General features: G+C 39.5%; 1 protein-coding gene across 1 annotated transcript in view; it reads left to right on the forward strand.

The window, feature by feature from the left end:
* The first annotated feature begins 5,714 nt into the window (after positions 1 to 5,714).
* The window catches only part of LOC105998733 (vomeronasal type-2 receptor 116-like), a 38,974-nt gene continuing 30,308 nt past the window's right edge, over positions 5,715 to 14,380 (forward strand). Inside the window, 1 exon segment of the mRNA XM_013033524.1 lies at positions 5,715 to 5,812. Coding sequence (XP_012888978.1) covers positions 5,715 to 5,812 — 98 coding nt within the window.

Genomic DNA, 14,380 nt, shown 5'->3' on the forward strand with positions numbered 1-14,380 from the left:
GACACCCAGCAGGCACAGGCTCCCAGCTGCCTTCCCAGCCACACCCCGCAGGCCGGGGAGACCATGGGCCCTGCGGGGACAACTGAGGTCTCAGCCACTGACCCCACAGACCACTGAGGCGACAGCGGGGAGGCCACAGATATTCCTGGTTCCCACAGCCCGTCTTCGACGACCCCAGCTTCCCACCCACACGCACCATTGCCTTCATTCCCTTCTCACCTGTTGGCGGGTCTCCCCTGAGCTCCCACAATCATGGCGCAAGCACGGGTTCCAGGCCAGGTCACTGCAGGCCTCACTGAACCACCCGTGGGAAGAAGAAACATGGCGGCAATGGGCAGGAAGTGCTGGTGACTTACCTCCCGCCTCCCTGCTTTCCACTGGCACTCTTCATTGGACAGTTTTGGAGCCAAGTAATGGCCTTTGTGATTGGCTAAAAAAAACTAGTCCCGCCCTGGCCTGATTGACAAGCCTGGCAAACTGATTCTTCCCTCCAATAACAGCAACAGCGCTTTCCTTTCTGTTCCCTGGTCTAGGGATTGTTGTATTACCAGGCATTTGCTCCTGACTTTTCATAGCAGATACCTGCTTCTTCCTGTACCTGTCCTTTCAGTTTATCCTCATGTAAATTGTGATTTTTTAACCAAATACTTCTATTTTTCAGTGCTTAAAATAAAGCTGAACAGAAGCCTGTTGATGGCTCCTTATGTCCATAATCCTAGCTATTTGGGAGATAGGAGATCTGAGACTACAGTTCAAAGCCGATCCAGGATTCTCTCTTATCTTGAATTAACGAGTAGTGTCTCAAGCGGCAGAGCAGGAGCTTGGAGTAAAAAATCTAAGAGACAGCACCCAGGACCTGAGTTTAAGACCTAGTACTGGTAGCCACACATGCATACACACACACACACACACACACACACACAGAAAGACAGTGACAGAGAGAGACAGAGACATGGCACATTGTCTGAGCCAATCTCAACATGTCATTTTGTTGTCCAGGGTTTGAGGTACACAGTATTCAAATTTTCTAATGGACACTGTATGAGCAAATTCACTGTCCTGAAGTGTCTGTGTGCTCCAAGCCCATTGAAATCTGCATGGTTTCTGAGTTTCACATATTTTCAGAGGAGAAAATATGGAGATATTTTTACATTATTATCTGATTTTTGGCAGAAGAGAGAACCACATGTTCTCAGAAAACCATAATCAGAAAACCCAAGGTAGTGGATGTATCAATGCATTATGATAGTAGATTGACACATGCATTCGGCATGTCTAGAAACACTGCTAGTAGTTAAAAAGGTCAAATCTCAGAATGTACAACTTAACTCCTTCATTGACCTTGAGCTGCTAATGTGAAATTGCTTAGTTCAGCTTGATCACTGCCTCCTCAGGCAGTAGTAAATTGGTACATTTGTGGATGCTTCTGCCCATGGAATTCTTACTGAAACCATCATGGCTAACCAGCAATATTCTGTGGCTGCTTTGGGCATTTTTGTGTGGTGTCCATGCTTGTATTTGACATTGTATGGTGTGATGTCATAATGACTCACTTGAGCTTTCATTGGCCTGGGTTCTTTGTAACCATTTCACCTTCACAGAACATCCTCTCATGCAATCCAGTTGCATCATCCCAAATGGCTTTCATGCAAATAGTTTCTTGACACATAGTTTGGGACCACATCTATCAAAGAGAACTTCATCCCCGTGCCTATCTGTGGTGTGGGTTGGAGAGGAGGTTCTGTGAACATGTTTTCCAATTTGTGTTTTTCTCCTGCATCCTGGGTCATAAATGCAGAGCCCCAGGATAGAGAGGTTAGTGCATTACTACCAGGGACTGCAGGAAGCTGCCATCAGAAAAGCTGGGTTACAGTGGCTATAAAAGGCATGTATGATATATACACAAATACAATATATGTGCACATACCTGCTGGAAACTACAGGCTTTACTTCCAGAGAGAGTTACAGCTTGGCAGACACATTCAATTTTCCTATTTCTTCTCCAGCTTCCCTTCCATGTCAGCTCTTTGGCCGGCACTAGCTGCTTTTCCCTGAATGAAGCACAGGGCACATGTGGATGGAGATGTGATGATTGTGGGGTATACTCCCTCTCTACACTTTGGGAACAGATCACAGTAAAGCAATGATTCCAACTAGGAAGAAAACACGCTATAAACTGTAAGTAACACATCATTTTATTTCCATTACTGTTTTGTTCTCAAGATTGTAGTGGATAAGGGAATTCTGGGTGTACACAGTATTGTTTTGTGCATTTTCTACCCTGACATATCACCCAGTGCACCACCAGAAACTTAGTTTCATTACTTTAGCTCAAATGTACTATTGGTGTTGAATATTATTTTGCTTTTCAGGTAGAAGACAGGGCTGTTTTTTCTTTTATATAGCTTTTCATTTCCAGAACTTTGAGCTCTCTACTTGACTTCAGCATCACTGTGTTTCTTCTATCCCAGCTGTCACTGCAAAGATGAAATGATGCTTTTAGAAATACCACCTGACTGTATTTGGTTTTGGTACCCTGGTGTTGTATTTTCGTTCATTTGAGTTAGGGAAGGGAAGGGAAACAACCGAATGGTGAAACAAAGGACAAGGTGTGGGGGAGAAACCAATGCAACAGCCACATACACAAGACAATATGTTGGAACTTATCTATACAACGTGTGGGGGGTTGGGGAGAGGGAAAGTGGGAGAAAAATGAGGGGGGGATAAGCTTGACAAGAAAAGTACTTATTACCTTACTTATGTAATTGTAACCCCTCTGTACACATTGACAATAAAAAATAAAAGACACACCACCTGGCTCAATGACATGAGTTCTGTACTAAGAAGCTGCAGGAACATTTCCTTCCGCAAAGGACAGTAGTCTGACAAGTTTTCTTTAATAAGTAGGAGTTGACAAATATTTTGACTACCTTGATTAAAAAATTCCTACCATAAACCTGCAGTTACTGTTTCAAACTAAGCATGTTGTCATTATTTACTGTTAGATAGGTTCATAATCTGGTAGTTGCTAGGAAGATCAGAGATCAAAGATTCATTATGGGAGAATTTTACCTGCCCAAGTTGAATTTTCTTTGTGCTCTTGCACACCTTGAGGTTTTGGTCTTCAGCAAGGCTCTCAATAATTAGCAAAGGAGGAATTGGAAGAGGTTCTAACATTCTATTTGATGCCTACTTTAAGAGAAAATGTAATTGTCTGTGTTGATGGCTTGCCCCTCTTTTCAAGTGCTGGTGTGACAAGTGTAGTCTGAGGTATCTCCCACCTTTGGGGGCAGAGATAGCAGGGTTAGGGAATATATAGAAATATATCTCCTGATCTCACAGGTCACTCCTATATGTTTGTCTGTTTATCTTTCTTATCATCCACTATTATTTCTTGTGTACTTGATTGTGCCTGGTTTAATTCCCACAATATATTTGAATATTTTTGTTAAACCAGGCACAATCAAGTACACAAAAAATCATGTCATTTGATAATGTTATTTAAAAATACTGAAATATTTTGTATGGTAAGTAATAATTTCAAATTATAAATCTAATATATGCTTAATAATAATATTTAGGAAGATTTCCAGTTATTATTTGGTATATCAGCTGTCCAACCATGATCTCTGTCATCCTATGGAGATAGATTACAGGCCTGAGCCATTATGCCAAATAAGGTTGTAATTTTTAGTTAACCTCTTGGAGGTATTAGTTCTTTGTGTTTAGACCATTAAAGAGCCAAAACTATATTCTTTAAAAGTTGTTATTTTGAAAAATGAACTTTACAACTTTGGCCGGGGTGGGTGGATTGGGGGGGGATGGGAGATGGGAAGCGATGGGAAGGGGAAACAAAGGAGGAGGCAACAATGCTTGATAAGAAATGTATTCATTATCTTGCCCATGTAATTGTAACCACTCTGTGTGGTATTTTCACAATAAAAAAGAATATAAATATAAATAGCACATACTTGTAAAAATATATGGCAACGGAACACTTATAATTCATGATAATGTAATTTCATCCAACAACTATGGAAATCAGTATATAGGTTCCTCAAGAAAGTATAAATAAATTTATGATATGAACCAGTGCCACCACCTATTGAGACTGAGGCCCACTGCATACATACATATATGTCTAAATAAATAATCTATCCAGCTAACATATGCTACTAAGAATTTGAAAAATAACTGATAAAATCTTATAAAACATAGTGAGTATACAAGCATAAAAGACTAGTAGAAACCTCATTGGAGTTTTTTCCTCCTGATATTTTTTTTGTTGCACATGGGGCTTGAATTCTGGGCTTGGGCACTATCCCTGTGCTCTTCAGCTCAAGGCAAGTACTCTACCGCTTGAACCACAGCACCACTTCTGGTTTTCTAGTGGTTTAGAGGTAAGAGTCTCAGGCTCTGTCCCTCAGGTCTTCTGCTCAAGGCTAGCGCTCTACCACTTGAGCCATGGGACCACTTCCAGTCTTTTCTATTTACTTGGTGCTGAGTAATCAAACCCAGGGACTCATGCATGCAAGGCAAACACTCTACCACTGAGCCACCTTCTCAGCCCCCTCCTCCTGAATTTTTGAAGTACATATGTCATTCATTCAGTCCATTTTTGCTGTGATTCATATTTTCTGATATTTAGTGCACAGTTAAGAGCAAGTGAGCTATCATGTGCATTTAACAGTACAGTCTTGTATATAGAATTTCTTCAGTGCCCTGAATTATCTATGTCCTCCAGGGCAAATGGGGTCTCTGTAAGGAATCTGGGTCTAATGTATTTTCACAAGTAGAATACATACAGTTGATTTTGATATTGATTTAAGTTTGTGATAGAGAATAATTTATTACCACATGTTCTCAGTCAGTACATCATGGAAATATCTTGATTATGTTAAAATTACCTGTTTGAAGCTGAAAGTTTAGGATACAAATATACAACTCAATTTCGGCACTGACATTGACTTGTTGACATGTAATTGCTGATTTCAGCATGATCATTGCTTCCTTAGGCAAGAGAAATTAGGTGCATTTGTGGAGGCCTCTGCACATAGAATTCTTATTGACACCTGTCTAGCTCTACCCAACATTTTTAGTTATTATGGATACTGGGTATGTGAACTGACTCTCTGTTTTGATGCTCTAATAATTTTGGTGGACATTTCACTGGCATGGACTTTTACTGGCCATTTCCTCATGCACCTGACATGGCATTCTCTGATGCAATCCAGTTGCATCATCTGAAATGGTTTTCATGCAAATACTTCATTGACACAGATGTTGGATCAAATATAACAAAGATGACTTCATCTCTGGGGCCTATTTGTGGTCTTGGATGGAATCATACCACCTAGGGTGAAGGAGAACTTACAAACACGTTTTCCAAGTCATGTTTTTCTCCTGGATGCAAGGCCTCAGATGCAGAGCCTCAGGGAAGTTTTACACATCCCTCCTGGGGCCTCAAAAGAGAGTTCAATGAAGGACAAGTTACAGTGTACATCTCTGTCCATTAAAAGACACATAGGACATATACATATATATATGAATTACACATACCTGACGCTGTGGGCCTTACTTCCACCCAGAACTTCAGCTTGGCAGATGCTTCAGGGATGCACCCTTTGACTTTCAAACTCTTTCTTCCATTTTCCCTCCTTCTCAGGTCGTTGGCTGCCACTAGTTGCTTTTCTAGAATGAAACAGAGAGCACACATGGATGGAGATGTGATGATTGCTGGGTTTTTCCCTCTCTACACTTTAGGAACAGACCACACTCAAAGAGATGCTTCCAACCATGATGAATACACACCGTAAGAAACTCATTTTATTTCCATTACTGTTTCGTTTTCAAGATGGGCAATGGCTGAGGGAATTCTGGGTATGCTCTCTGCATCTTCTACCCTCAGCTCCTAACACCTACTGCACCACAAACAGGTCAGCTTCTTTACTTTATTTTGCATCTGCTCTTGAATAATTTTCTGCTTGATAGTAAGAAAAGCCTTTGGTTTCCTTCTGAGTAGCTTTTCATGTCCAGGGCTGTAATCTTTTCACTTTACTCCAGTACTCCTGTACTTCCTCCTTCACAGCTGTCACTGCAGAGGATGAAGTGATGTTATTACAACCTGTGTCATTTGCACAAGTTCTGTAAAAGGTTGTAGATACATTTCCTTCCCCCAGGACAGTGGTCTGAGAACTTTTCTTTAATAACACCTATATGCTGAGGACATCGATAAAAATTCTTTTTGTATGCTGGTGGCTCATGCCTGTAATCCTAACTGCTCCAAGGGGTTGATATCTGAGGTTTAAGGTTTGAAACAAACCTGGGAAGGAAAATCTGTGAGACCTTATTCTCCAATTATTAAGCAAAAAGATGGAAGCGGAGTTGAGGGCCCTGATTACAAGTCCTAATATTGGTGCATGCCAGCACACATGCACGTGCACACACACACACACACACACACACACACACACACACAGTTACTGAAGACAGTAGTTACTGCTTAAACCTAAGCAATGTATCATTATTTCATGTCAGATATGCTCCACAATCCAGCCATTGCCAGGCATGTCAGTGTGATCAAAGATACATTATAGGGAGAATTTGATCTGCCCAAGATGAGTTCTGCTTAACTTGTGCACATGCATATCTGTGGCTTTTCATCTGTAGCAGAGGGTCTCACTTTGCTGTACAAAAAATAAGAAAAATGGTTATACAGAACCTCAAGAAATTCTAGCTGGGCTGGGAAGGTGGCTCAGTGGTAGAGTGCTTGCCTTGTACGCATGAGGCCCTGGGTTCAATTCCTCAGCACTACGTAAGCAGAAAAAGCTGGGAGTGGCACCGTGGCTCAAGTGGTAGAGCACTAGCCTTGAGCTGAAAAGCTGAGGGACAGCGCCCAGGCCCAGAGTTCAGGCTCACCACTGACAAAAAAGAAGAAATTCTAGCAATCTATATGATAACTATTGCAAGAGAAAATGTTATTGTCTCTATCATTTGCATTCCTTTTCAAGTGCTGGAGTTACAAGTATAGCCTGAGGTTGCTGCCGGAAGTTGGGATCAGAAATGGCAGCGATGAGAATAACTCTCTTTCCTGCTATAGAAGATACATATTATGTGTCACTAGTGTGTTTACCTTTCTTTCTTTTGTACTGGTTCTTGGAATTCAGGCCTGGGTGCTATCCCCAACCTTTTTTTCCTCAAGGCTAGTGCTTTAGCACGTCAACCATAGTTCCACATCTGGCATTGTTTTGGTGGTTAAATGGAGGTAATAGTCTCACAGACATCATTGCCCAAGCTGGCTTTGAACCATCTTGAAATCTTAGCCTCCTGAGTAGCTGAAGACTATAGGCACAAGGCATCAGTGCCTAGCGTAGCTTATTTTTCTTTCCCCCCACTATTTAGCTATGTTTGGCTGTTTTTCCTTCTCCTAATTTCCCAAAATACATTTTAATATTTTATAAGTGTGTTAACATAGACACATTGAGTATACAGATATGAAAAGAAGCCTGGTCTGGGTTAGTAAAATTTTATGCATGGTATCAAATAAATATAGCAATATTATTTCATGAAGTCTCTTGTAGACTGAATTAGACATCAATAGGTGATTTGACTCAACTCCATACATACTGATGTTATGACAATGTTTCTTAATTTTTATACAATGTGGAACTTGTGCCAAGTATCTGCTTCATATTGTAGTTCCACACTGCATGTTAATGCACTCTATTTATGACCATTTTTAACACTCTGTCTCATATCCTTTGTTCTCTTCCATATCTATAGTTTCTTCTGTTCCTTTTCAGTTTCCTGAGGTAGCTAGGATCATAGGCATGAGCCAATGGTCTTGGTTTGTTTGTGTCCTTGACTGCCTTTTTTTCAGGGTTAATGCTCTACCACTTGAGCCACACCACCACTTTTGGCTTTTTTTGGTTAACTGGAGATAAGTGTGTCATGGACTTTACTGCCCCAGCTGGCTTTGACTCAAGATCCTTCGATCCCACCTTCCTGATCTGCTAGGATTACAGGCATTGGCCATCAGCACAGTTAGTTTTAATTTCTTAAGGAATCTCAAAGCTATTTAATAACCATCACCAAAATTGCAAATTTTCCTTCATTGATGAGTAACTCATTGTTGCTTTGATTTGTATTTTCCCAATTGCTCAAATGGTTGAACATTAAAAAAAAACTTATTGTAAAGGTGATGTACAGGGGGGTTACAGTTATATAAGTCAGGTACTGAGTACATTCCTTTCTGAACAGTGTCACTCCTATCCTCAATTTCTTCCTCCCAACCCCCCTCCAGGTGTTTAGTTCATTTCCAACATGGCATATAGTATCACTGCTGAAATAGTTCATCCATCATTTCTGTGCTTTACCTTCTCCTCCCCTAGTCACATTAATATGTATTCAAGACAAAAAGTATAGAAATAAAAAACAGCAGCAACAGGGAAAAACAGGAAAAAAACCCACAAAAAGTAAAATAAGAAAAAAACTCTTGTTTCCTTTTCTTGGGGTTAATTTCTTTATACATATATATAATATATATATATATATATATTATAGTTAAAATACTGTACAGAGGAATTACAGGTATGTGAATAATGAGTACATTTCCTATTGAACATTGTTACCTCTTCTTTTGATTTTCCCCTACCATCCCCTCCCTCCCCTCCACCCCAACTCCTCCCTCCCCTGCAAAGTTGTAAACTTCGTTTTCAACATAGTGTCTTGTACATCTAATTGTTACAATGGTCAACATGTATCCTTATTTCAGCATTTTGTTATTTCCCTTCTCCTCACCAAAGTAGAAAAATGTATATACAAGATGCAGTTAACAGGAATCAAATACATGAAAACAGGGATTATACCATGGGGGGATAACATGCAAAAGAAACAAAAATTCCATAGTACATTATAAATACATTTAAAGAAGCAACAGCAACAAAAATGAAGCCTCTTGTGTCCCTATCTTGGGGTTCATTTCACTTAGCATCATCGTATATGGACATATATACATAGCTTTTGCCTTTTTCTGCTTGTTCAAGATATATCCTATATATATACCATGGGACCTATGTTTCTTTGGGTCTGGCTTACTTCACTTAATATATTTTTTCCAAGTCTTTCCATTTCCTAACAAATGGGGCAATGTCATTCTTTCTGATGGAGGCATAGAATTGATACACACACACACACACACACACACACACACACACACAACATTTTCTTGATCCATTCGTTTACTAAGAGGCATCTGGGTTGGTTCCATATCTTAGCTATGGTAAATAATGCTGTGATAAACATGGTTGTGCTGGTAGCTCTAGTATGGCCTTGTTTGTGATCCTTTGGGTAAATGCCCAAAAGTGGGATTGCTGGGTCATAAGGGAGCTCTATGTGTAGTCTTTTGAGAAACCTCCATACTGCTTTCCAAAGTGGTTGAACAAGTATACACTCCCACCAACAATGCAATAGGGTTCCCTTTTGGACACATTTGGGGTTCATTTCTATAACTATTGTTCTATATGATAATATGCACATAGCTACTGAGCTCTTCTGATCTTATGATTCTCTTTAAGAATATTCTCCTTTGGTCTCCATGTGTGAATGTTTAAAGTCCTGTTGAATTTATCATGTTCAAGTGTATATTTTTTGTCTTTTACTCTCCTTTAGGTTTATTAGTAGATGTATAGGCATATTCTAATGATCACAAATGAGGGAAACCATGCAACCTGTATTACTCTGGGTCTGGCTAACTAAATACAATGTTTTCCAAGCCTTTCCATTTCCATACAAATGGGACAGTATCATTCTGTCTGTTGGAAACATAGAATTCCATATTTCCTCGATCCATTTGTCCACTGCAGGGCATCTGGGTTGATTTTGTATCCTGGCTATAGTAAATAATACTGCAATGAATATGTTTGTGCTTGTGGCTTTAGTGTGGCTTGGTTTGTGGTCAACTGAAAATTCCCAGGAGTGGGATTGCTGGGTCATAGGGAAGTTCCCTATTTATTCTTTTGAGGAACTGTTATATTGCTTTCCAGAGTGGTTCAGGAAGTTTACATTTCCACCAACAGAACAGTAGCATTCCTTTTTGACTAGATTCCTGCCAGCATCTGCTATTGTTAGTTTAATTGAAAACGGCTATCCTAGCTGGCGTGAGGTAGAATCCCAATGTGGTTTTTGATTTGCATTTCCTTTATGGCCTGAGATGTATCTATTGGCTATTCTTACTTCTTCAGAGAAGTCTCATTTTAAGTCTTTAGCCTATTTATTAATTGAATTGTTGTTTTTTCAGGTGGTTAATTATTTTAGTTCTAGGTATATTTTAGATATGTGGCCCTTTTGTGATGCATAGCTATAAAGATCTTCTCTTTAGGGAATTGTCTCTGCATCTGACTGTGACTGGCTCAGCTGTGGGCTCCAGTTCCTGCGTTCTCCTTTGTGGGCTCTTTAAATTCTGAACTGAAGGTACATGCAATCCTCTGGCTCAGCTGCTGCCGCTGCCACTAGCATGTGCTGAATTTAGTCTTTTTTTCAATTCTTTATTTTTTTTTAACTGTCAAAGTGATGAACAGAGAGGGGTTACAGTTACATAAGTAAGGTAATAAGTACATTTCTCATCTAAATTGTTACCCCTTCCCTCATTTTTCTCCTACTTTCCCTCCCCTTCACCCCACCCAGCCCCAAAGTTGTACAGAGCATTTCCAATATAATGTTGTGTATATATGGCTTTTGCATCTTCTCATTTAAGAAATTTATAATCTTCTTTGGTGTGTATCTCTGTATAATTATAGTTTACTTGGTGTGGCTCTCTAGACATGAAAATCCCTCTGCTTATTTAGGGAGTTTAGGTTAGCGTTAGGCTATCTTCATCCCTCCCCACCTTGTTGAAAAAAATTTTTCTTCATTGATTTTCCATTTGTACTGTTAATTTTTAAAGTGTCTGCACATGTGTGTGTTCTTGATTTAGATTTTTTTCCTATTGGTATTTCAATTTTAGAATTGTTTTACATTATGCCATTAATCCTCTGTGAGATAACATTTAGCAAGATTTTTAACCATTCACCTGGCTGTCAAACCTTTTTTATGCTGAAGCTTTTCAATTTGATGCGACCACAGCTACTTTACACTTTGAGTACTGGGGGTGGAATTTAGGGCTGTGTGAATGAGACAAAGGAGTCTACCACTTAGCCAAATCCAATGCTTAATTCTTGCTATTATTTTATGAGCTCTTTGAGTTCTATTAAAGCCCTCTTGTGCGTTTTTTTTGGGTCAGGTCGTGGGGCCTGAACACTGGGCCTGAGTGCTGTCCCTCAGCTCTTCAGCTCAAGGCTAGAGCTCTACCACTTGAGCCATAGTGCCACCACTTCCGGCTTTTTTCTTTTTGCTTATGTGGTGTTGAGGAATTGAACTCAGGCCCTCATGCATGCAAGGCAAGCACTCTACCACTGAGCCACCTTCCCAGCCTTTGTGCATTTTTTAAAATATAATTTCATGTGCAACTATTCTTTTTTTCAACCTGTGCATGTTTACCCTCAGCTTCTCTACAACTTGTAAAGTTCCAATTTTTTGTTACACACTGATAAGTTTTGAGTTAAAAAATACAGGTTGAAAGGTAGGGTCTAGTTTAAGTGTCTGACACATGAATACCCAGTTTTACAGTGTCACCCCTTACTAAGGAAGACATCTTTAGCCCATGTATTATTTGTGAACTTCTCCAAGACTCAGATATCTTTAGTTGTTTGCAATTATTTCTTGGTCTTATATTGCATTGATCTATGTGTTTTTTCAGTTGCAGATTTTTTTGTGTGCTACTATGGCTATGTAGTATAAAAGAAAAATAGAAATGATGATACTCCAGTATTAGTCTTGTATAGTAAGATAGAGCTGGTTAATTGAGGATTTCCTGTTTCATAAAATTTAGGCTTGCCTATTCTATTTCTATGAAGGAAGTGACAGGAGTTTAGATGGACACTGCACTGAATCTGTAGTTTTTCAGTAATATGGCTATATTCATCATACTGATTCTGCTCATCCAGAATAATGGGAGATATTGTTGATATGTATAATTTTGCTCATTTCCCTTTGATTTTTTGGGATAATATTTTATTTTATTATCTTTAAGTAGTTTTACAAAGAAGTTCCCATTCTACAAAACAGTATATGAGTACAATGTGTCTGACAACATTGTCACCCATCTCTCTTTCTCTCTCTCTCTTTTATTGCTAGAATACCATACAGGGGAGTTACAATTACATGGGCAAGATAACGAGTACATTTCTTATCAAGCATTGTTGCCTCCTCTTTATTTCCCCTTCCCATTCCTTCCCACACTCCCCCTTTCCCCACTCGATTCTCCCCCACCCCCCACCAAAGTTGTAAAGTTCATTTTTCGACATAAGGACCTGTATATCTCATTGTTTTTTAAATGATTTTTTTTTGTCGGTCATGGGGCCTGAACTCTGGGCCTAGGCACTGGCCCTCAGCTCTTCAGCTTAAAGTTAGCACTCTACCATTTGAGCCACAGTACCACATCTGACTTTTTCTTCTTATGTGGTGCTGGGGAATTGAACCCAAGGCCTCGTGTATGCAAGGCAAGCACTCTACCAACGAGCCACCTCCCCAGCCTGATTTTTCATTATTTTAACTTCAATCTTATCATTTTTTTGTAGAACCTCCTCTTTGCTTTATTGATTATTGCTATTGTATTTCTATTGTCTATTTATTTTTCTTCACTTATTTCATTCCTTCTACTAATTTTGGGTTTGTTCTGCTAGTTCCTTGAGATGCAGTGTATGTTCTTTAGTACAATATTAGTTCTTTCCTGAGAATGGCCAATAGACACATGAAGAAATGCTCATATTCTCTAGCCATAAAAGAGATTTAAATCAAAACAACATTGAGACTCCACCTCACCCCAGTTAGAATGGCTAATCAAGAAATCTAGTCACAACAGATGCTGGAGGGTATGTGGCCATAAGGGAACCTTACTGCATTGTTGGTGGGAGTGAAAATTGTTCAACCATTTTGGAAAGCAGTATGGAGGTTCCTCAAAAGACTCCACATAGAGCTCCCCTATGACCCAGTAATCCCACTTTTGGGCATTTGCCCAAACAATCACAAACAAGGACATACTAAAGGTACCAGCACAACTATGTTTATTACAGCATTATTTACCATAGCTAAGATATGGAAACAATCCAGAAGCCCCTGGGTAGATGAATGGATCAAGAAAATGTGGTACACACACACACACAAATTCTATGCCTCCATCAGGAAGAATGGTACCGCCCCATTTGTTAGGAAATGGAAAGCCTTGGAAAAAATTATATTGTGAAGTAAGCCAAGAGCAAAGAAGCACAGGCCCCATGGTTTCCCTTATTTTCAATTACTAGTATATGTCTAGGGCAAGCAGAAAAGGTCAAAAGCTATGCACATATGACCATTTAAAATGATATTAAGCGAAATGAACACCAAGATAGGGACATAAGTGGTTTTTCTTTCTTGCTATTATTTTGAATGTATTTATAATGTACTATGCGATTTTTTTTGTGTTTTTGGTATGTACTTCACTATATTTGATTCTGGTGCCCTGCATCTTGTATATACATTTTTCTAATTTGGGGAGGAGAAGGGAAATAACAAAATGCTTAAATAAGGATAAAGGTTAATGCACTGTAACAATGAGATGTACAAGACACTGTGTTGAAAGAACTTTACAATTTTGCCGGGGGGGCAGATGGGGGAAGGGAGAAAGAGTTGGGGAGGTGTGGAGAGAAGGGATGGTAGGGGATAAACAAAGGAGGAGGTAACAATGCTCATTAGGAAATGTACTCATTACCCTACTCAGGTAACTGTAACCCCTTTGAACACTATTTTTTATTTATATTTTTATTTTTTTATTGTGAACATACTGTACAGAGGGGTTACATGGGCAAGATAGTGAGTACATTTCTTATCAAGCATTGCAGCCTTTTTCTTTGTTTACCCTTCACATCCCTTCCCAGCCTACCTCTGCCCTCCAACCCAATCCTCCCCCCCACTAAAGTTCGTTTTCGACATGACAACTTGTACTTCTCATTGTTGCAACGGGCCCACCTGTATCCTTAAACGGCTTGTTTTTCCCCTTCTCCTCCACAAATTATACCCACATCAAATATAGTGAAAGCAGGAGTCATACTGTGGAGGAGGGACACACAAAGCAACAAAGAAATAATCTAATAAATGCATTTGAAACAAATGCATGAAAGAAAACACTTAAATACATATCTTAAGGTTCATTTTCCTAACATCACATTATCTGACCTTTTCTGCTTGATTCATACATATACTAGATATTGCAAATAAGGGAAACCATGGGACCTATGTTTCTTTGGGC

This window comes from Dipodomys ordii, unplaced genomic scaffold (assembly GCF_000151885.1).
Source record: "Dipodomys ordii isolate 6190 unplaced genomic scaffold, Dord_2.0 Scaffold171, whole genome shotgun sequence".
NCBI lineage: Eukaryota > Metazoa > Chordata > Mammalia > Rodentia > Heteromyidae > Dipodomys > Dipodomys ordii.